Source organism: Sus scrofa, chromosome 7 (genome assembly GCF_054392235.1).
Source record: "Sus scrofa isolate SSC_HxYL_T2T_F1_AM1 chromosome 7, Sscrofa_HxYL_maternal_Yorkshire_Landrace_v2.0, whole genome shotgun sequence".
NCBI classification, from domain to species: Eukaryota; Metazoa; Chordata; class Mammalia; order Artiodactyla; family Suidae; genus Sus; species Sus scrofa.
Window position 1 is genome coordinate 40931354 of NC_139389.1, and position 27006 is coordinate 40958359.

The following is a 27006-nucleotide window of genomic DNA, read 5'->3' on the forward strand; positions in this document are numbered from 1 at the left end:
ACTTAAAAAAACAAACAAAAAAAAAACCCAAAAAACAAAAAAACAGATTTGGGGCCCAATTCTGGGGCGGGAGGAGGGGCGGGAGAATGTGTCAAGCGTACAGACTCGGGAATGGGGAGGAGGGAAGTGACTTCGCGAGGCTGGCATCAGAGCTCTGAGCCAAGGGAAGCCGCCAAGAGCCTGGGTCCTCCTGGTGCGAGGCGGTCCCTAGCACGCTGTGGGCGGAGCATCAGGTCCCGCCTCCCGAGTCCTTTTATGAGCGCTGAGCCGGGCGGCGCCAGCTGAGGTGTGAGCAGCTGCCAGAGTCGGTAGTTGGGAGATCCGGAGCTGGGCGCGGATTCTCGGAGACACCGACCCTCAGAAGAGGTGAGGGAGCCAGGGCAGGCAGGAGCGGATCCCCGGCTGCGGCTCTGAGCTGAGCAGAGCGTGTCCGCGTGCGTGTCGGCGCACCTCCGTGGGTGTGTCCGTGGGGGCGTTGTATGTGCTGTGTTCACAGGTGAACGGCGTGCTTGGGTCTGTGCGTGGGTCTCGGTTTTGCGCACACGGGGGTCTGTACGTGCGCCTGGGACCGGGGCCGGGATGTGCGGAAGGCTCTGGGCAGGGAGAGGGGGCACGAATATCGAGGATCCTCGCCGGGCTCCCTCCGCTTGAAACTGCTGGGGCCAGGGAAGTATTGGACCGGACCGTGGGTGCGCCCTGGGCGCCCGGCTTGGCGCGGTCAAGGCGTGGGGATGAAGCCCTGTCCACGGAGGGCTCCAGGAGGGGCGTGGAACGCCGAGCAGGGCAGGTTCATCTGAGATCCGTTCCGCGGTGGCTCTTGGATCCAGTCAGTGAGGCCCCAGCCCAGACCCCCGAGGTCTGGGTCCCTAGCGCTGCCGTGTCCGCCAATAGGCTGGGCGCTGAGGTCAGCGCGGACTGTCCTCAGCCCTTGGGAACGTGTCGGGACACGTCCCTTAGGGGTAAGCAAAGAGGTGACTCTCGGTGACAAGAAGACCCTGGAGGAACGGGCTGGGTGAGGTCAGAACTCCGCCAGCGCTGGGAGACCATGGCTCCCCCAGAAGTCCCCTTCCCTGCGTCCCCATGGTCTCTGACCCCCTTCAGCACAGTGACTTATTTGCCTGGCACAGAGTGTTCCCAGGGAAGCCGGGACGCCGGGAGGTCCACCACTGGGTTCCGGTCCCCGCCCCGCGGCGCACCCTCGGGGACCTGGAGTCGCGGCCCCGCGATGGGTGGGCTTGTGCCTGTCAGTTCGAGAAGCATAAAGGCCGGACCTAACTTTCTCGCACCGCCTCCTAGAGAACCCCTGCCCAGCCTGCAGCTGGGTCGGGCGTGTGGACTCAGGGGCGAGAACCGAGGCCGGCTCCGCTGCGCTGCGGGATACGCAGCCCCCGCCGGGGTGGGAGGCAGGAAGGGGTCGCGACTTTGAGAAATGGGGCTTCAGGGTGCGACACTGTTCAGGGCCTCTTTCACCTGCATTCGTGGGCTGCAGTCACCCCAGCCTAGTCCAGAATTCCGTCTCCGAGGGTGACCCGGCTGAGCGGAGCTGGAGGGCGAGTCTCCCTTCGGGCGCCGCCGCCGCCGCGAGAGGACTACCGTGCGTCGGTTTTGTCCGCCGGGTCCGGGGGCCCTCGGGGGACACTTGCGCCCTCCTCGTGCGGAAAAGAATTTTGGAAATGGGTTTGGCACTTTAGGCCGTCTAGGCAACTCCCTCCCTCCTTCCCTTCCTCCACGTTGCGTTTCGGGGAGGACTTTCGAGCGGTTTTGTTTTCGTTGCTCCCGTCTATTTTTATTTTCCAGGGATCTGACTCATCCCCTGGTTTGGGCGTGGAGATAAGGTGGAGAGACCAGATCTCTGCGCGCGCCTGTGCGCGCGCGTGTGTGTGTGCGTATGTGAGAGAAAGAGAGTTAGTGTGTGAGTGTGTGTGTGTGCGCGCGTGTGACAGGAGACGGCGCGAGAGCGCGCGGTTTCCCAACAGTGGCGGCGTTTCGGAAGCCTGGCTGGCTCAGCGTGACGTGTTTGCGGCCCCCGCTCCCCCTCCCCCTCCCCCTCCCCGTCCAAGGGTGACGCGCAGCCGGAGTGGAAGCGAAGTTTTGGCGGGCGGGGAGCGTTTTGCAGGAAACTGACTCATCACAACTCCCTGCCGCTGTCCCAGGCTCTGCCCACGCACCTCCCACCCCGTGCGTGATTTCCTGGAGACCAGCGTCCCCTTCTGGCCCCAGCGCTAATAGCAAATACGCCTTCCCAGCATGAAGCTTCACCCGCCTTTGCATCCTACAGGGCTGATCTGAAGTCACTCCCCGCCCCTTAGAAAGAGTAACCCATTGGTTCAGCAGTGTTTACTGAGTGCTTACTATTTATTTAGAAAAGAAAATATGGTTGAAGTCTAAGGCACAGAGGCCAACAAAGGAAGCTATTTTCAGTTACTTGTTTGTAAAACGAAGGTTTGTGTTTGAGTTTTCTCTGAGGTGGGAGTTTTAATAATGGGCCTGAGGGTGGATTTTGGTGGGGAGCCTATGAGAGCCCTAAGGGAAGGGGTGGTAGAAATGGACGGCGTCCCTGCCTGGAAGCCATCTTTAGCTCCTAGAAGCCAGGGAATATACCGCTTCCTGATAAAGCCCTACCTGATTTCCTCCTCCCTGTGCCCACGAAGCACTGAGACTTATTATGTCTATTACAGCCATTCTGTGTGATCCTTCTTGGATAGCACCCCAAGCCTGCCCACCTGGAGAACTATCAAACACTTGAAATAAATTGGCCTGGGGAAGGAGGGGCCTATCAATCTACACTTTGAAAAAGTTCCCCAGGTGATACTAATGGGTCTTTCTGGTTTAAAAAAAAATCTCAAAATTATAGAGAGGGAATAGAATAGAGCACAGAAGCCAGGGCATTCAGGCCTGGGGTCAAGCCCTAGCTGTGCCACTTGTGAGCTGTGCAGTCTTGGGAAAGGTACTTAATTTCTCTGAGCCTTGGTAACAACTTTTGTAAGAAAGAGCTAATATACCCACTTTTTAGGAAAATTGATATTTGTAAACTTCTTAGTCCTTGGCACATAAAAATAGGTAAATCAATCTCAATCCTTGCCCTGAAGAGAGTGAGCAAAGGTTACTTGTGGGCTTTGCCCACTGCACTATGTAACCCCTCTCTATGGAGCAGTGGCTCTTTGTGGTTTTGGGACAACTCCCACCCTTTAAACTTGGTCTGAGGGCTCCTGGTGCCTCTCTTCCCCTACCACCTGAGATGTGAAATTGTGGGCTTCCTGGTCCAGGAGGTCACTCAGCAACTCAGCAGATCTTTCACCCTCAGAGCCTGCAAATCAGGATTCGTCCCCAGGAAAACCCAGTCCTTGTCAAGGCTGTGCAGGCGCTCAGCCCTGGAGTCAGGCCAGAGCGGGGCAGGCAGGTGCCAGCACTCCCTCATGGGTAAACTCACCCTCTGTTTTTCCTCTCCTGAAGTGGGAGGAGAGGAACCAGGTAGACCGGGGCCTTTAATTTTCTTTGCCTGTAAAACAGGTTCCTTGGATGCAGGCAAAATGGAGCAGGGCCTTGGAGGTTGTCTAGACTTCAGATCACCTGATGTGCCTGGCAGGATATGGCTCAGCCTGGGAGAAATCATCCCCCAGCCCTGCCCTACCCCACCTTGCCTTGCTCCTCCTTTCCCCCAGGCTGCCTGCCTGATGACATCCCTGGGAAGGGCCCTAGCCCACAGCACCTGTCAGCAGCTGTGTGCAGGGGGTGGTGGCCCAGGTGGAGTGATGGGGAGGAGGCTCAGCCAGAACTGAAGCCAGGAGAAATAATAATAATGTTTTCCAAGCGCTTCTGTATACCAGATGCTGCTCCAAGCTCATTGCCTACATTAACTCAGTTAATCCTCATATCTGTCCTCTGAGACATTCACTGTTACTGTTTCCATTTTACAGATGAGGAAAATAGAGCCTAGAGAAGTTAAGTCACTTGTCCAGGATCACCCAGCAGAGCCTGGATTCCAACCCAGGTGGCATGGCTCCAGGGCCCTCACTTTTTTTCATTGTTTTTTAGGGCTGCATCTGCTGCAAATGGAAGTTCCTGGGCCAGAGGCTGAATTGGAGCTGCAGCTGCGGGCCTAAGCCACAGCCATGGCAACATGGGCTCTGAGCCACATCTGCGAGCTACACCACAGTTTTCAGCAATGCCGGATCCTTAAGCCACTGAGTGAGGCCAAGGATTGAACCCACATCCTCATAGACACTATTTAAGGGCCTTAACCCACTGAGCCACAATGAGAACTCCAAGAGCCCTCACTTTTAACCACTAAGATACAGCTTTGCAATTCTGTTCCATCTACTTTGCCAGGAGGGACTCCCCCTCCATTCCTTGAGCATGCTTCTACAGCCCTCCTCCTTAGACTTTCTCACAGTTCCATTTTGCAGATAAGGATACTGAGGCCTAGAGATGTTAAGTAACTTTTTAAAAGCTGAGCAGAGCTAGGACTAGAATCCAGGTGTTTTTTACCCCAAAGTCCCCGGCAATTTTCTGAACAGAGTTACCCCACATGGGCATCTGGAGATTCAGGGGCCTGGAGGAGCTGTCCATTCTTTTGGGAATTGACCTTCTGGCCAGGGCAGGGGTTGGGAAACTGCTAGATTCTGGCAATTCACACATACTTGGGGCATTTACACCCATGAGGAACACCTCAGGGGGGAGACAAATTGATTTTTAGCTAATAATACTTGGTGGTAAACAGGACCCTGATCTCTGCTATTGCAGTAAACTTGCCTTTGTTGACATAAGCTTGCCCTTCAGCTGCCCACTTCCCCAGTGACCTTGCAGTGCCAGGCTGGCGGAGCTCTGCCCCCACCCAGTGTCTGTTGGTGGGGGGTTGGGAGAGCCTGGGGGAGAGAAGCTGGCGGGGCTGGGGGTCAGAAATCAGCCAGAAGGAGCCAGAGAGACCCTCTCACCTCACATTCTAGTAAGAAGACCTCGCTGAAGTTACAGCAAAACACGCCCTGGTAAGGGAGGGCTGATTTCCCAAGTGACCAGGGTCTGTCTTGTGTTCCAGCCACAGGCACCATGTCAGAGTCGACCAGGGATGCACATCAGATCCCGCGCAGCAGCAAGGCCTGCCGCCGCCTCTTTGGCCCAGTGGACAGTGAGCAGCTGCGCCAGGACTGCGATGCACTGATGGCCAGCTGCGTGCAAGAGGCCCGAGAGCGATGGAACTTCGACTTCATCACTGAGACCCCCCTGGAGGGTGACTTCGCCTGGGAACGTGTGCGAGGCCTTGGTCTGCCCAAGATCTACCTGCCCACAGGGCCCCGGGGGACCTGGGATGACCTGGGAGGGGGCAAGCGGCCAAGCACCTCGCCTGCCCTTCTGCAGGGGACGTCTCAGGAGGACCATGTGGACCTGTTGCTGTCCTGCACCCTTGTGCCTCACTCCCCTGAGCGGCCTGAGGGGTCCCCAGGAGGGCCTGACACCTCCCAGGGCAGGAAACGGCGGCAGACCAGCATGACAGGTGAGGATAAGTGCAGAGAAGGATACTGTAGGGGATCGAGGCCCCCAGAATTCATGGTGCAAGGGCTGATCTGTCTGTTCTAGCTTATTCATTCTTCAGAGGAGGAGACAGGCCCAGAGAGGGAAAGTGACCAGCTCAAGGTCAAACAGCAAACCTGCCACCAAGACCAACTGGCTAACACTTATTTGGAACATTGATTATATGCCAGGCCCTTGGCTAAGTTTCTAGATTTCTTTTAGTCCTTATAGCGATCCTATGCCATAAGACATTCTTGCCTTCCTTCTGTAGGCAAAGAAACAAGGTTCAGAAAAAGTGATCAGTATCAGTGGAAGTATCAGTGGAAGAGAAAACTGATAATTTCCTGGCTGCCCTGTCCAAACTTAACTCCCCTTCCCCATCACATACATACTTCCAAAACTACCCTCTTCCCCTGATCCCTGCTTATTTTTCTCTTTTGAGCACTTTTTTTTTTTTTTATGCTTTTTAGGGCCACACCCTCGGCATATGGAAATTCCCAGGGTAGGGGTTGAATTGGAGCTGCAGCTGCCACCCTAAACCACAGCCACAGCAAAGCAGGATCTGAGCTGAGTCTTCGACCTGCACCACAGCTCACAGCAACGCTGGATTCTTAACCCGCTGAACGAGGCCAGGTATCGAAACTGCATCCTCATGGATACCAGTCAGATTCTTAACCCGCTGAGCCACAACAGGAACTCCCTCTTTCTGGCGCCTTTTTTTTTTTTTTTTTTGTCTTTTTGCTTTTTCTAGGGCTGCTCCCGCGGCATATAGAGGTTCCCAGGCTAGGGGTCGAATCGGAGCTGTAGCCACTGGCCTACGCCACAGCCACAGCAACTCGGGATCCGAGCTGTGTCTGCAACCTACACCACAACTCACTGGCAATGCCTGATCCTTAACCCACTGAGCAAGGCCAGGGATTGAACCTAGTCGGATTCGTTAACCACTGAGCCATGACGGGAACTCCTTTCTGGCACTTTTTAACCATCAACTGCTACTTCCTTATCTTGATATTGTCCATCTCCTGGACTGGGATATTATCTCCGAGAAAGGAATCTGTACCTCTCTTGTTTATTGCTTAGTCCTCAGCACCTGGGATGGTGTCTGACACGTAGTAGGTGCTTAAGAAAAAAATAAATGAGTGATGCTGACATTTGAACACCAGTTCTGCTGGTGCTTTGACCAAAATCTTTTAGGGAGCATTTCATTAATCCGTAGAGCACCATAGCAGTGTTATCTTCATTTAGTAGGTAACGAAATGAGGCTCAGAGAGATGCAGCCAAGAGTCCCACAGCAAGTTTGCCGCTGTGTCAGAACTAACAATAATGGTAAAGTTTTATCTGGCCCAGGCATTGTGCAGAACGCTTTTCACAGATTAACTAACGGAATCCCCAGAGCAGTGCAGTCCTTTGCTCACACTCTTCAGGGCAAGGATTGAGACTGATTTACATATTTTTATGTGCCAAAGGCTAGTCTAAGAAGTTTCCAAATATTAATTTTCATAAAAAGTGGGTATATTAGCTCTTTCTTACAGAAGAGGTAACCAAGACTCAGAGAAGTTAAGTAACTTTCCCAGGATCACATAGCTCACAGGTGGCACAGCTAGGATTTGAACCCAGGCCTGAATGATTATTGTTCTAAGCTACTAGGTCTTGGGTTATGAATTATGAATAGATAATTGGAACATGCATGTAAGAGTACCTTGTGCTTTTTTTTCTTCTTTTTTGCCAAAGAGTTTTCCAGCCGCTGAGTACTTAACATGTGGCTAGTGTGACTGAGGAACTGAATTTGTCTTTTTTCTTTTTCTTTTTTTTTTTTTTGGCCGCCCTGCGGCATATGGAGTTCCCAGGCCATGGATCAGATCGGAGTCACAGTCCTGACCTAAGCTGCAGGTGTGGCAACTCCGGATCCTTAGCCCACTGTGCCGGGCTGGGATCAAACCTGTGTCCCAGCGCTCCCAAGATGCTGCTGATCCCCTTACGCCATAGCGGGAACTCCTTCATTTGGTTTAATGTTAGTTCGTTTAAATAACCGCATGAGACTCATGGCTGCCGTACTGGGCAGCATGGCCTAAGCGGGCCCATGGAGGGAGGGGCCTGTTATCAGTCACATTTGTGAAGCCGGTTGGGGTACTTGGTAAATACTCCCCTGGAAGACTGGTTGTTGCCAGAGTTCTTCCCTATACCTGTCAGGGTGCTCCTCTGGCTCTAGGGAGGGCTCCCTGGCCCCTCTGCAGTTGGCCTGGGAGCCTCCCCCACGCTGTGCCCTCTTCCTCCTGGGCTGATTGACTTCTGTTCTCTCTCCTCAGATTTCTACCACTCCAAACGCCGGCTGATCTTCTCCAAGAGGAAGCCCTAACTAGGCTGCTGGAAGCCTTGTCCTGCTGGAAACAAGGGGACACCCCCCCAGGCCTCTTCTACATCTTTTGCCTTAGGCCTTTAGTTTGTGTGTCTTAATTATTATTTGTGTTTTAATTTAAACTCCTCCTCATGTACATACCTGGCTTGCCACCCCTTCCCCATACCCCGAGCTTCTGGCATTAGAATTATTTAAAACGTTTAGGTAGCAGAAAAATAGGCTTATTAGAGTGCTAGGTATTTTTTATTATGTGAACTATTATTTAAGCTCTCCTCATCCCTTTCTCTCCATTTCCTCTCTCCCTGAGATAAGATGAGGCAAGCACAACCCTCAACCACTGGGTGGTACTTACTAGAGGGGCCTGGCCCCTTGGCTCACAGTTTCATGGGTGTTAGGAAATTCCGCCCCTTTCCTGCATTCTCAGACCTGCATTCCTTCCGATTGAGAAGTTAACAGATAGCACTTTGAAGGGGGCCCAACAGAGTTGGGGAGGCATTATCACAACTTTGAGGTCCCCTTGCCTCCTCTAAGGTTGGGCAGGGTGACCTTGAAGTGGGCACAGCCTGGAGCAGGGCTGGGGACTTGACACCCTCCTGGCCCTTGACACCCAGCCCCTCTGTCCAGTGAAAGTAGGGCCCTGTAGCAAACCACCCCACCCCCCTCCACCCACAGGGGAGCCAGCCTCACTGATTGGCTTCCCCTGCACTTTTCTGGGAGCCCAGAGGCCCCTCTTTTCTAGCCGGGCTCTCCATCCCTCTCTGCTCCTCTACCCTTCTCCATGTCATTTCCCCTTAACACCTTCTCAGCCCTGAGTGGCAGCTCCAGGGCGCCTCTGCCCCCAACTCAGAGGACTGAACGGAGAAGGGGGCATGCTAGACATAGGGTTCCCCAGTTCTACCTCAGGCAGCTCGAGCAGAGACCACCCCCACCTCTTAGCTCTTGGGGTGGGGGTCCTGGGGAGGGTCTGACAGGCCTCCTTGAATGGGGATCTCCCTGCATCAGGAGAATGGGGATGAGGAGCAGACATTTCCAGGAGGGAAAGTTTGACACCAATCAACGCCTGGAACTACTCCCTCAAAGACTTTTTCCATTCCCTCCACCCCTCCCCCATTTCATTGCACTTTGAACAGCAGCTGAACAAAGAGTCAGGTGTTTGAAGATGGTGGGAGTAGAGGCTGTGGCTAGGGCACACTAAGAGGGCTAACATGGGCCTGAGAGTTGGGAGTTGTTGTCTTTCCGGATGCCAAACACTGAGCCCCTGGAGGCACTGAACCCCTTGGTGGCTCTGACCCCAAACACCTTCCAGCTCCTGTAACATCTTAGCCTGGACTGTTTTCTCCAGGCTCCCATAAGTCCTGGTTCTTCTGTCTCCACCTAGACTGTAAACCTCTCAAGGGCAGGGAATAGGTCCTGTATTGCTCTGTGTCCTTCAAAGCCCCTCCCACAGTGCCGAGTATACTGCAGGTGCTCAATAAATATTTCTGGTGATTTTACTTGTAATGTTACTGTTGTGGTCAATATACCTTGTCATTTATAAGAAACCGTAAGGAGAATTCCTGTAGTGGCCCAACGGTTAACGAAGCTGACTAGCATCCCTGAGGACCCAGGTTCAATCCCTGACCTTGCTAAGTGAGTTAAGGACTGGAGTTGCCATGACCTGCGGTGTAGGTTGCAGACATGGCTGGGATCCTGCGTTGTGGCTGTGGCTGTGGCTGTGGCTGTGGCTGTGGCAGGCAGCTACAGGTCTGATTAGACCCCCAGCTTGGGAATCTCCATGTGCTGTGAGTGCAGCCCTGAAAAAAAAAGAAAAAAAAAAAAAGATGTATAAGAACCAGTACGTAGAGGAGTTCCCTTGTGGTGCAGCAGGTTAAGAATCCAGCATTGTCACTGCAGCAGCTTGGGTTACTGCTGTGGTGTGGGTTCAATCCCTGGCCCAGGAAATTCCAAATGCCATGGGTGAGGCCAAAAGAAAAAAAAAAGAACAAGAAGGTAGAGGGTTTTTGGAACTGGACTTCCTGTGTGGCTTACAACATAATTTAAAAATTAACCTTTTAAATTTTATTCTTTATTTTTAAAAAATTTTATTGGAGTATAATTAATTTACTATGCTGTATTAGTTTCAGGTGCATAGCAAAGTGACTTAGTTATACATATATCTATTTTTTTTCCCATATAGGTCATTATAGAACATTGAGTGAGCGTTTAAATTTTTAAAATACAGAAAGCTTACCAAACAGAAAGAGCAAGATCATAAGAAAAAAGCAGATAACAGCAGAGCAAAGCAATACCTCATCATACCTCTGCAGATTGCCACTGTCAATATTTTGGTTTCTTTTGTGGGTTTTGTTTTTGTTTTTTTTTTCTAGTAAAGAATATATTGTCACTCATCGGGGGAAGAAGTACAAATCATTACTCATTGGGGAAATACAAATTAAAACCACAATAAGATACCACATACCTACCAGAAAGGCAAAGATGAAAAAGACTGACAATGCCAAGTGTTGGCAAGGATATGGAGCAACTGGAACTTATACCTTCTGCCGGAAGTATAAATGATTTCAACTACTGTGGAAAACTCTTTGTGATATCTTCTAAAGTTGCCTCTCTTTCTTCAAGTATTCTATTCTGGCCAGACACACCAAGAAGAAGAGAGAGAGGACCAAATAAAATAAGAAATGAAAAAGGACAAATCTCAAGGGATACTGCAGAAATAAAAAAAAACCATAAGAAAATACTATGAACAATTACATATCCACAAATTTGACAATCTAGAAGAAACGGACAACTTTCTAGAGACACAGCCACTAAAACTGAATCAAGAAAAAAGAGATAATTTGAACAGTCCGATCACTAGAAATGAAATTGAGTATGTAATAAAAACACTCCGTACAAACAGAAGTCCAGGACCAGATGGCTTCACAGGTGAAATCTACCAAACACACAAAGAAGAACTTATACCCATCCTTCTAAACTTTTTCAAAAGATTGAAGTAGGAACACTCCCAAAGACATTCTATGAAGGCACCATCACCCTAATACCAAAACCAGACAAAGACACTGCCAAAAAAGAAAATTTTTGATATAGACAAATACCTTTGATGAATATAGATGCAAAAGTTCTCAACGAAATTTTAGCCAGTTGAGTCCAACAACGCATAAAAAAGATCATACACCACAACCAAATGGAATTCATCCCAAGTTCATAAGAATGGTTCAATATATGCAAATCAATCAATGTCATACACCACATTAACACAAGAAAATCAAAAACCACATGATCATCTTAATAGATGCAGGAAAAGCATTTGACAAAATCCAACACCCATTCATGATAGAATTCTAGGGCAGTTAACAAAAGCCAGTCAACCCTGCAATCCTCATAACTACAATCGCCTCATGTCTTTTGAGTGTCAGACCTCTCGTGTAAGTTGGTGTCGTCCCGACTCCCACCTGTGCCTCACCCCATCTACCTCCCACAGGGGGGGCTTTGTCAGCCTGAGACTGCAGCCTATGAGGGGGTCATCACTGCCCTCACTCTCATCCCACTGGTGAGGGATCCATTTTCAGAAGCCCATCCATTTCTGGATCCATAACTTTCTCAGGATTTTTTCCCCCCTCAAAGGCAACCTGAGACAAGGGCATGTGTGCAGGTGGTTTACTTGGGAGGCAGTCCCTGGAAGCACAAGCAGGAGGGCAGGGAATTTGGGAAAGGAAAGAAAAGGAAAAAGTCAATGGAGGCGTTAGTGAGCACACTGGGCTGTGTGTGACTGGGAGGTCTGAGGAGACCTTGTGCAAGACACCCTAGAATTTTCCTCGGGGTACTGGGGTACTTCTGGGGTACTTACTTAAGTACCTTACTTAAGGCAGATGCCTACTGACGCCAGGCATCACTGATGAAGGGCAGCCTCCAGGGGCAAGTTCAGGTTCCTCCTCAGGTGGTTCTAGTTCTTGGGAGGCTGAAGAAAACCGGAAGGATGAGGTGGGTGAGAAGTTATATTCCTGCCAGGAAACAATTGACCAAAGCTTCTGGTGAACATAGACTTGGTTGGGCTTAGGGCTGGGGGTGGAGGCTGCTGTAACCACCCTTCAGCCAGCCCAGGGCCCAGGTGAGCAAGTTGGCAAAAGTCAGGGCAGCTTTGCCCCCTCCACCCACCAGCCGTCAGAAACATGAGCCCCGTGAGCCCAGGTCTTTACCTCTTTCATTGGCTGCTGCATCCTAGCACCTAGAAAGTTCCCAGCACATCGTAGGTGCTCAATCAATATTTATTGAGTGATTCACTGTGGCTTGAATTTCATCCCACCCGACCACCAATCCTCAGCCCTACTCCACCCACCCATCCCAGCTCCCCTGTCACTGCCCTGCATCATGTGACAGCCAGTCAGGCATGTGAACCAGGCCACCTGCACACTGGTAGGATGGAGAAGTTGGAGATTCTCTAACTCAGTCTCCTTTTAATAATCACAAAAGTTGACGACCACTAACAGTGATTATCGTCTGCCTAACATGGTTCCAAAGCTTTACGGGGTTTCTAGCCTTCAATCTTTACAGCACACCTCCAAAGTAGGCATTATTATCACCTCTGTTTTACAGATAAGAAACTGAGGCAACAAACCCTGACGTCACTTGCTGAGGTCACGCCCCTAGGAAGTGGTGAGAAGCCAGGATATTCGCGCCAATGACCCAGGTCATATTGTTTGCTTGATAACCCAGAAAGGGAAGTGCCTCACCCAGGCCACGGCTTTTGGGCACCTGTCTTCTTCTGTGTCCCTCAGTCTTTGATGTAATTTAAGTTTCTTCAGTCTCAGGTAAAGCATGCTATATAAATGCAACTTCAAAATGAGCTCCCTGGTCCTGCTTTCCTGTGAGATCACCAGCCAGCCTAAGCTCCTTCTAGAGATAGTTTGGAGCTGATGGCTGGAGGCAGGGGGACCCACGTCTCTGAGTTTGAGCCCCAGCTCTCACAGCTGCACCCTAGAATAGAGAGTATCTCGTTTCAGGGTTGACTAAACTGTGAGGAATTGAAAACTAGTGAGCATGTTGGAGTTCCCCCAGTGGCATAGTGGGTTAAGAACCCAACTGCAGTGCTCCAGTTGCTGCGGAGGTGCGGTATGCTCCTTAGCCGGCACAGTAGGTTAAAGGATCTGGCATAGATGGGATAATCTCTGGCCCAGGAACTTCCATATGCCATGGGTGTGGCCTTAAAATTAAAAAGGAAAACAAAAATTAGCGAACTTGTGGTTGTCAAGGGGAAGAGGGAGGGAATGGGATGGACTGGGAGTTTGGGGTTAATGGATAAGCAATGGGGTCCTGCTGTACAGCACAGCAAACCATGTTCAATCACTTGTGATAGAACATGATGGAAGATAATATGAGAAAAAGAGTGTGTATATATATGGATATATATGGATAGCTGGGTCGCTTTGCTGTATGGCAGAAATTGACAGAACACTGTAAATCAATTATAATAATAAAAAATAAAATTAAAATTAAAAAAATTAGTGAGCATGAAACTTTCCCATTCATAATATATTCTCACCGTCTTTGATCCTCGTTTATTCATTCAGTTTTTGTAAAATTTGGTGTCTCTGAGTTCAGTCCAGCAACACTGTATTTTATTGTTTTATTTTATTGTCTTTTTTTTTTTAGCCCTGCACCTGCAGCATATGGAGGGTCCCAGGCTAGGGGTCAAATTGGAGCTGTAGTCACCAGCCTACACCAGAGCCACAGCAACTCAGGATCCGAGCTGGGTCTGCGACCTACAACACAGCTCATGGCAACGTCGGATCCTTAACCCACTGAGCGAGGCCAGGGATGGAACCTTGGTCCTCGTGAATGCTAGTCAGATTTGTTTCCACTGAGGCACAAAGGGAACTCTGACACTATTTTAAAATTAGCTTCACTGTTTCCAAAAAGGCCTGGATCTAACCGCACCCCCCCGCCCTGAGCCCCTGGCTCTGTTCTCCTGCCAGCTGGCTCACTGGTGGGTTTCTGCTCTGGGGCCAGTGCAGAGGGCAAAGCCAGACTGAGCTCTCACCACCTACCAACTCCACTTTGGGACACTCAGGCTCCGTTAGAGGTGGCCGTGGCCTCCCCCTGCCTTCCATCTGCCCCTTTATTTCCATGGTTGAGAGGTGGGCTGGTGGGAGTTGGGGGGAAATAAACTGGGAATGCTTTGAGGTCTTGGGGGCTCAGCCTTAAAAATCCAAATTCACTTTGTCCTCAGAGAAACAGAGAGTCCCTCACTGGAGAAAAAATGTCCTGTGTTTGTTGCATTTGCCCAAATCCAGCAGCAAACACCGTTGACCCTTCTTTTGGAATATTCCCGTCATCACCTCCGCTGCCGCTCTCCTGGTCCAGGCCATCACTTATCTCTATTATTGTAACAGCCTCATCACTGGCCTCCCTGTTTTTGCCTTTGCCTACCACGGTCCATTTTCCACAGTGAAAACAGCCAGCAAGGATCCTTTTAAAACCTATGGGAGTTCCCGTTGTGGCTCAGTGGTTAATGAATCCGATTAGGAACCATGAGGTTTCAGGTTTGATCCCTGGCCTCTCGCAGTGGGTTAAGGATCTGATGTTGCCGTGAGCTGTGGTGTAGGTCGAAGACACAGCTCGGATCCTGAGTTGCTGTGGCTCTGGTGCAGGCCAGTGACTACAGCTCCATTTAGACCGCTAGCCTGGGAACCTCCATATGCTGCGGGTGCAGCCCTAGAAAAGACAAAAAGACCAAAAATAAAAACAAAAAAACCCTATGTTGGGAGTTCCCTGGTGGCACAGTGAATTAGGGAGCTGATATTGTCACTGTTGTGGTGTGGGTTTGATCTCTGGCCCGGGAACTTCTGCATGCCACAAGTGTGGCCAAAAAAAAAAAAAACCAAAAACCAAAAAACAAAAACAAACCACGAAACAAACAAAAAAACCTATGCTGGATCATATCATCCTCCAAATGGCTTCTGCTTTACTTCTAATAAAAAACCCATCTCCTTACACAGCCGCTGTTGCACTCATCTCACTCTACCTTCCACTACCTGCTCCAACCACTTTAGTCTCCTCACTGTTCCTCATGTACACAAAGCTTGCTCCTGCCTCAGGGCCTTTGCACGCACTGTTCCCTCTCCATTCTTCTTCCAGATCTTCCCCACACACTCTATTTCAATATCACTTCTTCAGACAAGTGTCCCCTGACCATCCACCTTCAACTAAAATACACCTCCCACCGTTCTATCCTGTCCCTCTGCTTTACTTTCCTTCATAGCTCCTATTGCTACCAGACACTATGTTACATATGGCTTTTCCCCTAGTTTTTTCTTTCTTACTTTTGTATCCTCAGTGCTGCTCATATCAGGCACTCAATACATATTTGTTGAATTAAAAAAATAAATGTTTTGGAGTTTCCTGGTGGGGCAGTGGGTTAAGGATCTCGTGTTGTCATTACTGTGGCATGGGTTTGATCCCTGGCTGGGAACTTCTGCATGCTCTGAGTGTAGCCAAAATAAAGAGAATGTTTTATTGAGCTCGGCAAAGCCATAGAAACTCTGAGTATAAATTTCTCAGTGGTAAGAAGGGAGTAAAGATGACGGTTGGTTGTGAGGATGTATATTTATTTAGAAATTAAATTTATTAATTTTGAAATCTTTTGGGTTTGAAACAATTTCAAACATACAGAAAAGTTGCCAAAATAATAAAATCATTCCCATAGGGAATTCCTACTGTTGCTCAGCTGTTAACAAGCCTGACTAGTATCCAGGAGGATGCAGATTCGATTCCTGGCCTTGCTCAGTGGGTCCAGGATCTGCCGTTGCCGTGAGCTGTGGTGCAGGTCGAAGACATGGCTTGGATGTCGTGTTGCTGTGGCTGTGGTGTAGGCTGGCAGCTATAGCTCTGATTCGACCCCTAGCCTGGGGACGTCCATGTGCCGCGGGTGTGGCCCTAAAAAGACAAAGGCAAAAAAATAAAATAAAATAATTTCCATAGACCCTTCACCAATAGACCCTAAACCACATCTCCTTCATCACATTCACTCGGCTTCATCATTCTCTCTTTGAATATGTACAAATTATTCTTAAATTTATTTTTGAATGGGTCATATCTAAAGACGGTACAAAATAGATAGTGAAACATAAATCGCCTTCTTTGTCCATCCCAATACTTCTCCTTTCCAGCCCAACTGCAACTAGTTTCTGGTAGCTTCTGTCAGAAATATTCCATGCATTTACAAATATCTATGAGGGCAGGTGCATTTATGAAAGAAATTTTATCTGCATACATACAGCTTTCCTTCATGGGAAGCAAGCTGTATTCACTGTTCTGCACCTTACTTTTATCACTCCACAAGATCTTTTGATGGTCATTCCCTATCGGTCTACCTGGATCTTTTTCATTTCTTCACAGCTGCATAGGAAAGCATCATATGGATATATCAGAACTTATTTAACTAGTTTCCTGTTGGTGGAAATTTAGGTTGTTTCCAATCCTTTGCTGCTACAGACCGTGCCGTAATGAACATCCTTTTAGATTAAGATTTTGTACTTCACCTATAGGACAAATGACTAGAAGTGAAATAGCTGAGTAAAAAGCTTTTTCATTTTGAATGTTGGTAGATATTATTACATTACTTTTCATGAAATATGTAGCAGTTTATGTTCTTATCAACAACTGGTGAAAATGTTTTCCTATATCTTTTACGATACAGCATGTTATCAACTTTTTCTGTTTGTTTTACCAACTGGAAAACTTAAAGTGATAACTCATTGTAGTTTTATTTTTTTAATTGCTTTTACTATGAGTGAAGAGAAACGTTTTTTATGTATCTAAAACCCATTGATATTTTCCCCATGAATTGTTTATTCATCTATGATACCAGTTTCCCTAATGCATCATTTTTTCATAGATCTGCAGGGACTCATGATATATGGAGGAAATTAGCTTATTTTCACTGCTTGTGAATATGTGTTCACAGTTTCTTGCCTTTTGATTTGTCAATGATGATTTTTATTTTTTTCTGCCAATTGGTTTTATTTTTTCTTTAAAATTTTATATCTAGTGGACTGTCTCAGTCTTTTCTTTTATGGCTTCTGATACTTTGTGATACGCTGGAAATGCCTTGACTGCCCCAAGATTATTATTATTATTATTAGCCATGCTCAGAGCATGCAGAAGTTTCCCAGCTAGGGATTGAACCCATGCCACAGCAGTGACCTGAGCCACAGCAGTGACAACACCAGATCCTCAACTAGCTAGGCCACCAGAGAACTCCAATTTTTAAAGTTATCCCATAATTTCCTTTGGCATTTGTTCAAACATACACAAAACTAGAGAGAGGAATGGAATGAGCCAGCAGTACCCTCCCCAGCTTCAATGGTACTCAGAATAGGCAGGGCCATTCTCACTTCGTCTATGCCCCACCCAGTCCCTCCATCCTTTGATTATGTTGAAGCAAACCACAAACAACGTATAATTTTATGATTTTTTTTTTTTGCTTTTTAGGGCCGCACCCAAGGCATATGGAGGTTTCCAGGCTATGGGTCTAATCAGAGCTACAGCTGCTGGCCTACATCACAGCCACAGCAACACGAAATCTGAGCCACATCTGTGAACTACATCACTGCTTGTGGCAACGCCGGATCCTTAACCCACTGAGCAAGGCCAGGGATTGAACCCGCATCCTCATGGATACTAGTTGGGTTTGTTAACCACTGAGCCATGAAGGCAACTCCCTACTCCTATATTCTAAAATGTGGTCTGAAGGCAAAGACCTGAGGTAAGGCATGGTGTGCCAGACACCCAGCTTTAGCCATAACTGTGTCAATCTGTTTTCTGGCAGGGATAAGACACAGCATTGCTTTGGCAATTACATACTTGGGTCCAAGTTCTGGCTTTACCACTAAAAGCTGGGTGATCTTGTACGGAATGATTGGCCAATGGGAACCTGCTGTATAGCACAGAGAATTCTACCGGGTATCCTGTGATAATCTATGTGGGAAATGAATCTGAGAGAGAATGGATGTGTGTACATGTATAACCAAATCATTTTGTTGTGGAGCAGAAATGATCATAACATTGTAGACCAACTATACTTCAATAAAACTTTAAGAAAAAAAAAAAAAAAGAGCTGGGTTACCTTGAGTTGTCCACATCACCCTTTGGAGCCTCTGCTTAGAGGGGTGTCCCCAGCAGCTCCTGATTTCTCCAGTTCCAGGGTCGTAGGGCAAGGGAGCCCCGGGAGCACCAGGCAAGATTGTGTAAGGATAACAGTGGTCACTTTGACAGGAAGTCCCATAGATGAGCATAGGAGATTGGCTCGTTGGGGACGGAAAGAGTGATTAAGCAAGAGGCAAGACTGTTAACAGTTCCAGAGCGCCTGGGCTCCTGGGGGGCAGTGGTCGCCTAATTACCAGGTCCAGGAGGCACGAGGCAACGGGCTGCATGCACAACTGGAGCCTCTGAGAGGTGGGAGCCACCCTAGCGTTGCAGCGCGTTTTTTCCTTGGAGGGGTGAGAATAAGGGGAGGTGGCCACAGTCCCCACTCAGATCCGGGGAAGAGGTGCAGAGGGCTAAGCCCTCTTTTCTCATGAGTTTGGAGCTCTCTGCAGGTTGAGTGGCGGGCACTTGGGCAGGAGATGGGGGTGGGTAACCTGCTCTCTTAAATGGCTGGGTGACCCTGGGCAAGTCTCCTGGCTCCTCGGAGCCTTTGTTTCTCTGTAACGTGAGTAGGGTCAAGAGAGAGGGTAAATGGACGAGGGGGTCTCTCAGACCCACCAACCTGGACAGTTTGGTTCGGCGACTATGGCCATTATTGAACTAGGTGGAGTGAAGTGCAGACCTAGTTCCCCAGCCCCCTGGAGAGGGAAGGCTGGAGCTGGGCGAGGCCCTGCTGTGATTCTTTCTGTCCCTGCCCCCCACCCCCGACCCCCCATCCCCCACCCCTCTTACAAGGCTCTCCACTTCCTGAGGTGACGCCTGGGGCGCCTGCTCCCTGAACTGAGTCCTACAGCGGGAACTGGCTCCTGGGATGCCTCAGAATGGGATTCATTTGATCTCATGCCTGGCCTCAAACTTTATATGATTTCTTGGGCGTGGAAGTGGGGGAGATGGTGGTGCCCCAGGGGTTCACCTACGAGTGTTCCTGGCCAGGGTGGGAGTGGTTCCCACTGTTTCTGGTGTGAGGTGGCAAGGATCCATGAGGGGAATGTGGCAGAGGAGGGGTGCGGATGAGGGCCACCCTGCTGGCAGGCTTTGAGTGACTGCCAGGGGCAGGGACCTTCACACACACCAGTGGCCATGAGGGAGCTGATGTGGGGGAGGGGGGAGGGAGAGTGATAGCTAAGCAATTGGGAGCTGGCTGAGGAGTGTGTGTGGGTGCACACATGTGTGAGGACTGACTGAAAGATGTCCCCATTGTGTGTGGCCGTACCTGTCCAGGAAGGTGGCACAGACTGCCTTTAAGGTATGAGGCTGTGAGGGGCAAATCCGCTGTCCCTGACTGATGGTCACAGGTCCTGCTGACTTTGTGCCCAGGCCTCCTGACAGGCAAGGAGGGGGAGCCAAGTGCCCTCCAGGGTGAGACGGCTTGATGGATGCAGGGGGCCGATGCAAGGCTGAGGCATCATGGCAATTGGCCAGGTGTCCAGAGGTGCTGCTCTCTTACCAGGCACCAGGGGACTGATGGAAATGGGGTGCATTTCGACTAGGAGCTCCCTGACAGGGATGTCAAGAGCGTCCCGTGTCCTGCGATGTGGCCATAGGGAAACTATTTCAGGATGCTAACTCCCTTCACTTGTGGGAGCCTGACAGTGACATGCCACCCACATCACAGTGGACGTCCGTTATGGAAGCTTCCGCACTGGGAATCTTATCTTGCTGTGTCCGGTCTGATATCTGCGCCAACGGAAGAACATGTGAAACTTGAGTTTCCAAGTCTCACCACCAGAGCAGAGCCTGCCCGCTCTCTCCTGCTCGAAGCCCTGTCCCATCACAGCTGCTCCGTTGGCTGTCTGTGACCCACAGAGGGGCCTCTGCCCACAGAGGAGGTACCTCTCCTAGAATTGGCTTTAGGACATATCTGTCCCCTGGAAAACCAGGAGAGTGGATCTGGTGCCAGGTTTGCTTCTGACATCACGGCGTGGGCAGGTCTCTGCCTCTTGGATCTTCCTCCCCTCAGTTTCCTCATCTGTAGAATGGGGCTAAATTGTACCTGTATAGCACCCGGCTTTTATGAGGCTCAAATGGAATGTCACCCTTTTCACCCTCATCCAATTTCACCATGTCCATGTCATTGCTGCCTTTACCCGTGGTCACTGTGTACCGGGCATAGCTGTGTTTCACAAAGCTGTGTTTCAACAAATATTTGCTGAGCCTGACTCTATGTGAGGCACTGTTCTAGGCTTTGGGAATTGAGCAGTGGGCAAAAGAGTAAACTCCCTTGTCACATGAGACCTCTATTTCAGTTAGAGGAGATGCAAATTTTACAAAATAAATGAATGAAAAGACTCTATTCGAGGAAGGTGACAAGTGCTAAGAGAAAGTAAAGCCAGAAAGGGAGGTGGCTCTGCTGGGAATGGGACGTGGCGTTTCCGCTTGGTCTCCTCTAATCCTCAGAGCACCCTGTGCGGTAGATGTTAGTGCCATGTTCCAGTGAGGAGACTGAGGCTCAGAGATGTTATGCGACTTGCCCCAGATTGCACAGCTTGTGAGCAGCAGGGCTGGGAGAGGCAGAGTCTGACTGTCTCTGAAGCACAGGAATTGGAAGTCACTTTCTCTCCTGGGCCTCCTTTTCCCCATTTATGGGTCAAGATGGTGAGATGAGCCCCTTTCTGGTCCTGACACATAATGAGTGTTTCTTTGATTATAACACACAAGATATTGGCTGTACTCCATTGTTTTACTCTATGCACTTGTAGCTTATTTATTTTATTCTTAGTGATTTGTATTCTTTCCCCTATCTTGCCTCTCCCTGCATGGGCCTAATTTGATACATTATGCCACATCTACATAAAGCAGAATCCTATGTAGTGTTAAAAAAAAAAGAATTGAGGAAGCTCTGTTTGAATATAAATAAGAAGACCTCTAAGCTATAGTTTGATATATTTCTTTGATTATAACACTCAGGACCCTCAGCCCAGCCCTTAGGGTGGTGGGGTCATGGAGGGAGGGGATCCCCTCTTAGGGGGATGGTGAGGAGGGCTGGATGGTGGCCTCTGGGTGGGGATCGATGTGGCTCAAGGAGGGGTGGGTATCTTGTCACTGCTTCCAGGCGAGACTTGATGTGGGAATGGGAGATACGTACGGGCAGAAGGACAGTTAGAAGTTAGATGCATGTAAGGGAGTCTATTCTAATCTCTGGAGTCTTATTCTTGGCTTTTCCCCCAATCCCTGCTGCTTTTCACTAAGAAAACTTTCAATGTACAAGAGTTGAGCAAATAGTACAAGGAATGCTATTGGACAGATGGCTAACAATTTGCCTCATTTACTCTCCCCAGACACACACACACATACACACACACACACGCACACGCACATGCACACAGACACTTATTTCCTGTTAGTTTGCTTATGTATTTACACATGATCATTTGAAAGTAAAATGCAGACAGTATACACTCCAGCACAGATCCCTTAAAGACAAGGAGATTCTCCTACATGATCTAAATATTTGTATCACACCTAAGAAATTTCACATTGCTCAGCGAATATCATCTAAAGTTCCCATTCAGATATTCCCAGCTGGCCCCTAAAGTCCCTTATTCCTACTATTTTTTTTTTCTGAAGGAGAATTCAATTAACAATCACTTACTATATGTAGGTGTCATTTATCTTTATTCTCTTGAATATAGAACAATCCCCCTGCCTTATTTTTTCTTTCATGACATTAACTTTCTTTCTGTCTTTTTACAGCCGTACCTGCGGCATATGGAAGTTCCCGGGCTATGGGTCGAATGGGAGTTGCAGCTCCTACACCACGGCCACAGCAACACCAGATCCGAGCTCCATCTGTGACCTACACCACAGCTCACGGCAATGGCATGTCCTTAACCCACTGAGTGAGGCCAGGGATTGAACCCGCATCCTCATAGACTATTGGGTTCTTAACCCACGGAGCCACAACAAGAACTCCTTGACATTAACATTTTTTAAGTCTACTCAGTTGTCTAGCAGAATATCCCACATGTTAAGGGACACTGTGAGTCAGCAGAGGAGGCAGTGAGGAGCTGAGGGTCCCACACAGGCCCACGGTAAGACTGGAACCATGAAGGGATCCAGGGTCTGATCTCTCTTGCTCTGGAAGTCACTGCTAAATCATGTCACCTCCCCCATGAAGCCCTCCCTGATTGGTGCTGGCAAGTGAGCTGTTCCTTTTGCAGTCCTTTCATAGTAACTGGCAGACAGGTTTGCTGCTCCTTCCATACTGTGCTGTAATTAAGTGTGTGCCTTCTCGACAGGAGGCTGTGGGGACACCTTCAGGGGGACCAGGAGTTAGCCCACCTGTGCCTAGGAGGTCAGGGGCTCCGCTTGTATGTAGGTTGTGTCCTACACAAGGGTGCTTGGCCAAGGGGTGAATGGGGACTAGAATCCAGCCCACAAGCCACTTGCCAAACCAAGGGCCCTGGCACCGGGCTGGGTCTGCCAGGATAAAGGGGTGCCTTGCCCAATTCTCCTAATGAAACTATAGACATCATGGCAGACCCACTTTCCACCATGCCAGCATTCAGCTGGTGCTCAGTAAACTGTTGTCCTTACACGCATGCTAGATCTTGGGAAGAATTTGGGGCAGAAGAGATGTGCTGATAACTGTTCTTTGGGGGGAGGAACACCCTAATTTGTAGCGCTTGCAAATTCCCATGGTGTAAATACTTCCATAGTGGCTGATCCAAAGCCACTGAGTTGGGAAGCGAGATACACAACTGGCTCTTGCAAGCCCCTAAAGTGTGGCTGTAGCACACACCTCGGTTTTATGTCTACAAGCTTACAACTGCATCTGAGGCAGACTCTGAAGGCTCTGAGAAAGACAGAGAGAGAGATGGAGAGAAACAGATGGAAAGCAAAAGCAGACAGGAAGAGAGGCAATGACTGCTGGGGAGACAGAGAAAAACTATACTTCAGTTTAAAGTCTGAGGCCTCCCCAAGGGTGAGGAATTGCTTCATTCAAGTCCTGTGCAACTTGGGTAAAGGAACTTGCCCAAGCGGAGGCTAGAGCAATGGCTTCAGCCCCTTACCCCTGAAGCAGAGCCTCCTGATCCCTCCACTCAGCTTGTCTGTGACCTTTGACCCCAACAGAGAAAGCCCAGAGTGGGCGTGGTCTTTCTGCTGCCCCAGTTCCTTTGTACATCCTGTTCACTGCTCCTCCATCCTACCTACCTCCTTCACGGCTTGGCTCAAATCCCACCGCTCACAGGAAGCTGCCTGTGTGCACATCAAGCCCCTCGCACCCTGTACAGCTTTATGTGCCTCAGACTTATTTGCCTCTAGACGGCAGGACCAGACTGTGCTCCTTCCAGACTCCAGCCTCCCTCTCCTGCCCTGAGGCCTCGCCTGGACAAATTCTTACCCATCAACATCCCTATCAATTGATTGTCCTAAGACTTTCCGAGACAGGTGAAAGGACCCCAATTAATGAATTGGACAATGCTTACTTGAGTACCTGCTATGTGCTAGGCAGCTGGGAGCAGTGTGGACTGAGGCACTGAGTGACATTCATATGAGGGGAGCCCAGAACATCATGGGGCCATGGTTAAAGTGGCATGAACCTTGCTTGACGTACAAGGGTGGAGGAGGCAGCCTCTCAGGTGAGGGAGGAAGAGGTGTCAGTTAGGCAGGAGAATCAGGGAGGTCTGGGACCATGGGAGCAAGTGTGGGAGGAAAACTGGAGCTCTGAGAATGGCATGTAGACCTTCGGGGTGCCTTGATGGGGTGTGGAGGTGAGGGAGTGAAGGAGGAGCCTGTCTGGAAAGGCCATAAGAGTGATGTGGGGGGAGCTACTGATTCCCTGGCACATATGTTGAAGGAGTAGAGAAATGTTTTGAGGAGGGAAAAGAAAGCAGAGGCCGGGTGAGGCTGAGAGAGGGAGGAAGATGAGGGGAGGCTGGAGAGAGCCCCTCCCGGAAGGTGAGATGTGAGGAGAGGAGTTGAAGGAGCAGCAGGAGAGAGGGCTCAGCAAGCTGCTTCCAGCCCTTGAGACGGTGAGATCCTGAACTACCCTGTGTAACCACCCCAAAGTCACAAAATAGAAGCTATGGAGCTCCCTGGTGGCTCAGCAGCTTAAGGATCCGGCATTGCCACTGCTGTGGCTCCAGTTGCTGCTGTGGCAGGGATTCAGGACCTGACCTGGGAAATTTTTTTGCCACCAAAACCAAACCAAAATGAAACAAGAACCTATAAAGTCCAGAGAAGTCAAGCCTTTTGACAGTTGAGAAGTGAAGGAGAGAGAGCATGGTTAGGGAAGAGCATCCCAGGCAGAGGTACCAGAAAGGGCAAAGGCTTTGAGTAGGATGTGCTAGAGGCCATCAGGTGGGGGTGGTGATGAAGCCAGAGAGGCCAGCGCAGGTTGGGTCAGTCAGGGCTTCGTAGCCACGGTAGATTTCCTCCAGGAATGGTGGGGAGTCACGGGAGAGTTTTGAGCAGTGACTGTGTCCAGCAGCCCAGGGCCCCCTCACCTCTCCTCTGTCCCCAGGCACAAGCACCATGGAGAATGAACAGAGAGTGCTTCGAAAGGGCCGGAAGCTGGGCTCTAGCCGGCGGCGACAGATGCGAGAGACAGCTGATGGCCATGACTCTTCTGTGGCCCCAGAGCCAGGGTCCTGGTCCTCCCAATCAGCTGCAGAACTGCAGAGCTTCTTCCAGAACTGTGGTGCCAAGGACAGAGGCTTTGTCACTCGAGAGGACCTGGCGGTGAGTCCAAGGCCCCATCCCACGCCCTGAGTCCCTTTTCTACAGCCTCCTAAGATTTCCCATCCCACGAAGGCCTGATCGTTCCCATTTCTCTCATTTCAAGTTTGCTCTCAGAAAAAGGCTAGGAACTTGTTTATAGGAACATGTAAATGACTGATAAGGCTTTACGCCTTATTCTCTTCTAGAAACATTTGCATTTTAACAAAAGAAAGGTTTTAAACCAAAGAAGTAATTTGCAAATGGTGTAATCTTAGGCCCACGGAACAGGGAATTTTATCTTGGGGAGCAGTCAGGGCTCTGAAAATCAAACCATGTCAATGTCTATAAATTATGAGAGAAGATCAGCCAAGGTTGTGCCAATAACAAGTCTTAGATGTGGCCTAGATCAAGACTGGTTGATATTTTTTATTTTTATTTTTTTAAGCCTGCACCTACAGCCTATGGAAGTTCCCAGGCCAGGGGTCGAATTGGAGCTGCAGCTGCCAGCCTATGCCACAGCCACAGCAAGACCAGATCCAAGCTGAATCTGTGACCTACACCACAGCTCATGGCAATGCTGGATCCTTAACCCACTGAGCAAGGCCAGGGATCGAACCCATATCGTCATGGACACTATGTCAGGTTCTTAACCTACTGAACCACAATGGGAACTCCAAGATTGGCTGATGCTTTTATTTCTCTTTATTTTATGCAAAGGGTCCTGTGTGGGTTACTAGAGTCTCACTGGGCCTGCTATCTCCTCCCGCTACTGCTCTGTGCTCCAGACTGTTCTTCCCCCATCAAAACTGACCCTTCTTATACTCCACTCTCAGGGCCACAAAAAGGTACAAATGGCTGATGTTAAAATATAATTTTCAAATTGGCAAAAGAAAAGACCTTTGAGTAAATGTAAAATTCACCATTATTATTAATGAATGAGGGAACCAGTAAGATGTTATGATAGGTTCAAAGAGCATTTGAGAAGCTGGGATACTTATAGGCAATTTGACAGGAGAGTGTTAGGATAAGTTCATCTCATTGCTTACCTTTCATTAAAAGTCCCAGACTTACTGAAGTTACTTGTTAACTTGTAGATTTTGCCCAGGAGAGGGGAAAATAATTTTTGTCTAGTAGAACAGATAACCTCAAAGACTTATGGCCTGTTGGACATTAGCCATTTTTAAAACTGGATTCAGCAGGAGTTCTTTCATGGTTCAGTGGTAGCAAACATGGCTTAGTATCTATGAGGACACAGGTTTGATCTCTGGCCCCACTCAGTGGGTTAAGCATCCGGCGTTGCCATGGGCTGCAGTGTAGGTCGAAGATGCAGCTCAGATCCCGCGTTGCTGTGGCTGTGGCTGTGGCTGTGGCTGTGGCTGTGGTTTTGGCAGGCAACTGTAAGCTCCGATTCGATCTCTGGCCTGGGAACTTCCATATGCCATGAGTGTAGCCCTAAAAAGTAAAAAAAAAAAAAGGGGGGGGGGACACAACAAAATATAAGTACGTTGATATAAAATTTGTTAGAATAGTGAATCAACTGAGTTGAACATAAATTTACATTTTTATAATCTTCAACATTATGTAAAAAATGTTGGTTTATTTGAAAAGTAAAAAAATGAGAAGAGTAAAACCAACTATAATGGAAAAAATAAAAGTTGTTAAAAGAAAAACAAAATGAGAAGAGTAGAAAATTCACGTTAACTAGTTCCTTCACAAAAAACAAATCCAGATCTTATGAAAAACAGAATGTATACTTGTATTATATTTAATATAAGGCAGAGAAGATACAGATAAGTATTATTTATCTTTCGTAAACCAAAATAATTAAGCTAACCTAATTTGTTCGAAGAGTCACTTTAACTTTCTGAACTTAGCTTCTTAGAATTTTTCTGAGCTAGCAATTTCTTATAAGAGGAATTTTTTTTTTGGGCTGTACCCATGGCATATGGAAGTTCCCAGGCTAGGGATCGAACCCGTACCGCCACCGAGATCCTATAATGCTGGGTCCTTATCCTGCTGCACCATAGCAAGTTATTTTTTTTTAAGCGCAACATATTTAAAGCATTAGAAGTTCAGTTTATTTTCTGTGACTTTGAGGGCCATTAGATTTATATAAGCTCTTACTTGTCTCTACAAATCGATCCACACAGAACCCTTGCAGGAGATACAGTGCTCTAAGTTATTAATAGCCAGATGTAAAAAATTATTCACACCCACAGTAAGAGTTAAGGGCCTTTCTGAATTACAGACACAAAGAGCCATCTGGCTTCATTTCTACA

General features: G+C 48.8%; 2 protein-coding genes across 6 annotated transcripts in view; both read left to right on the forward strand.

Moving 5' to 3' along the window:
* Nucleotides 1-279: 279 nt before the first annotated feature.
* CDKN1A (cyclin dependent kinase inhibitor 1A) lies at nt 280-9357 on the forward strand. 4 transcript variants are annotated; one of them, XM_084966956.1, is made up of 4 exons: nt 280-496; nt 5036-5247; nt 5356-5491; nt 7815-9357. In XM_084966956.1, the coding sequence occupies exons 2-4, from the start codon at nt 5047-5049 to the stop codon at nt 7862-7864; spliced, it is 387 nt and encodes a 128-aa protein (XP_084823082.1). In that variant the 5' UTR covers nt 280-496; nt 5036-5046; the 3' UTR covers nt 7865-9357. The 4 variants fall into 4 exon arrangements, with proteins under 4 accessions (XP_084823082.1, XP_084823081.1, XP_013833312.3 ...); XM_084966955.1 differs by having other exon boundaries at nt 280-366; XM_013977858.3 differs by having other exon boundaries at nt 5036-5491.
* Nucleotides 9358-18184: 8827 nt separating this feature from the next.
* RAB44 (RAB44, member RAS oncogene family) overlaps nt 18185-27006 on the forward strand; it is a 30169-nt gene continuing 21347 nt past the window's right edge. For both annotated transcript variants that reach the window (XM_005665935.4, XM_084967880.1), the window contains exons 1-2: nt 18185-18313; nt 24531-24748. In XM_005665935.4, coding sequence (XP_005665992.3) covers nt 24542-24748 — 207 coding nt within the window. In that variant the 5' untranslated portion in view covers nt 18185-18313; nt 24531-24541. The remainder of the gene's footprint in view (nt 18314-24530; nt 24749-27006) is intronic.

Excerpts from the sequence above, each read along its gene's own strand:
- CDKN1A (XM_013977858.3), top strand. The coding sequence starts at position 5,047 with ATGTCAGAGTCGACCAGGGATGCACATCAGATCCCGCGCAGCAGCAAG. Across the intron at positions 5,492-7,814 it reads GCGGCAGACCAGCATGACAG|ATTTCTACCACTCCAAACGC; the intron begins GTGAGGATAAGT and ends CTCTCTCCTCAG.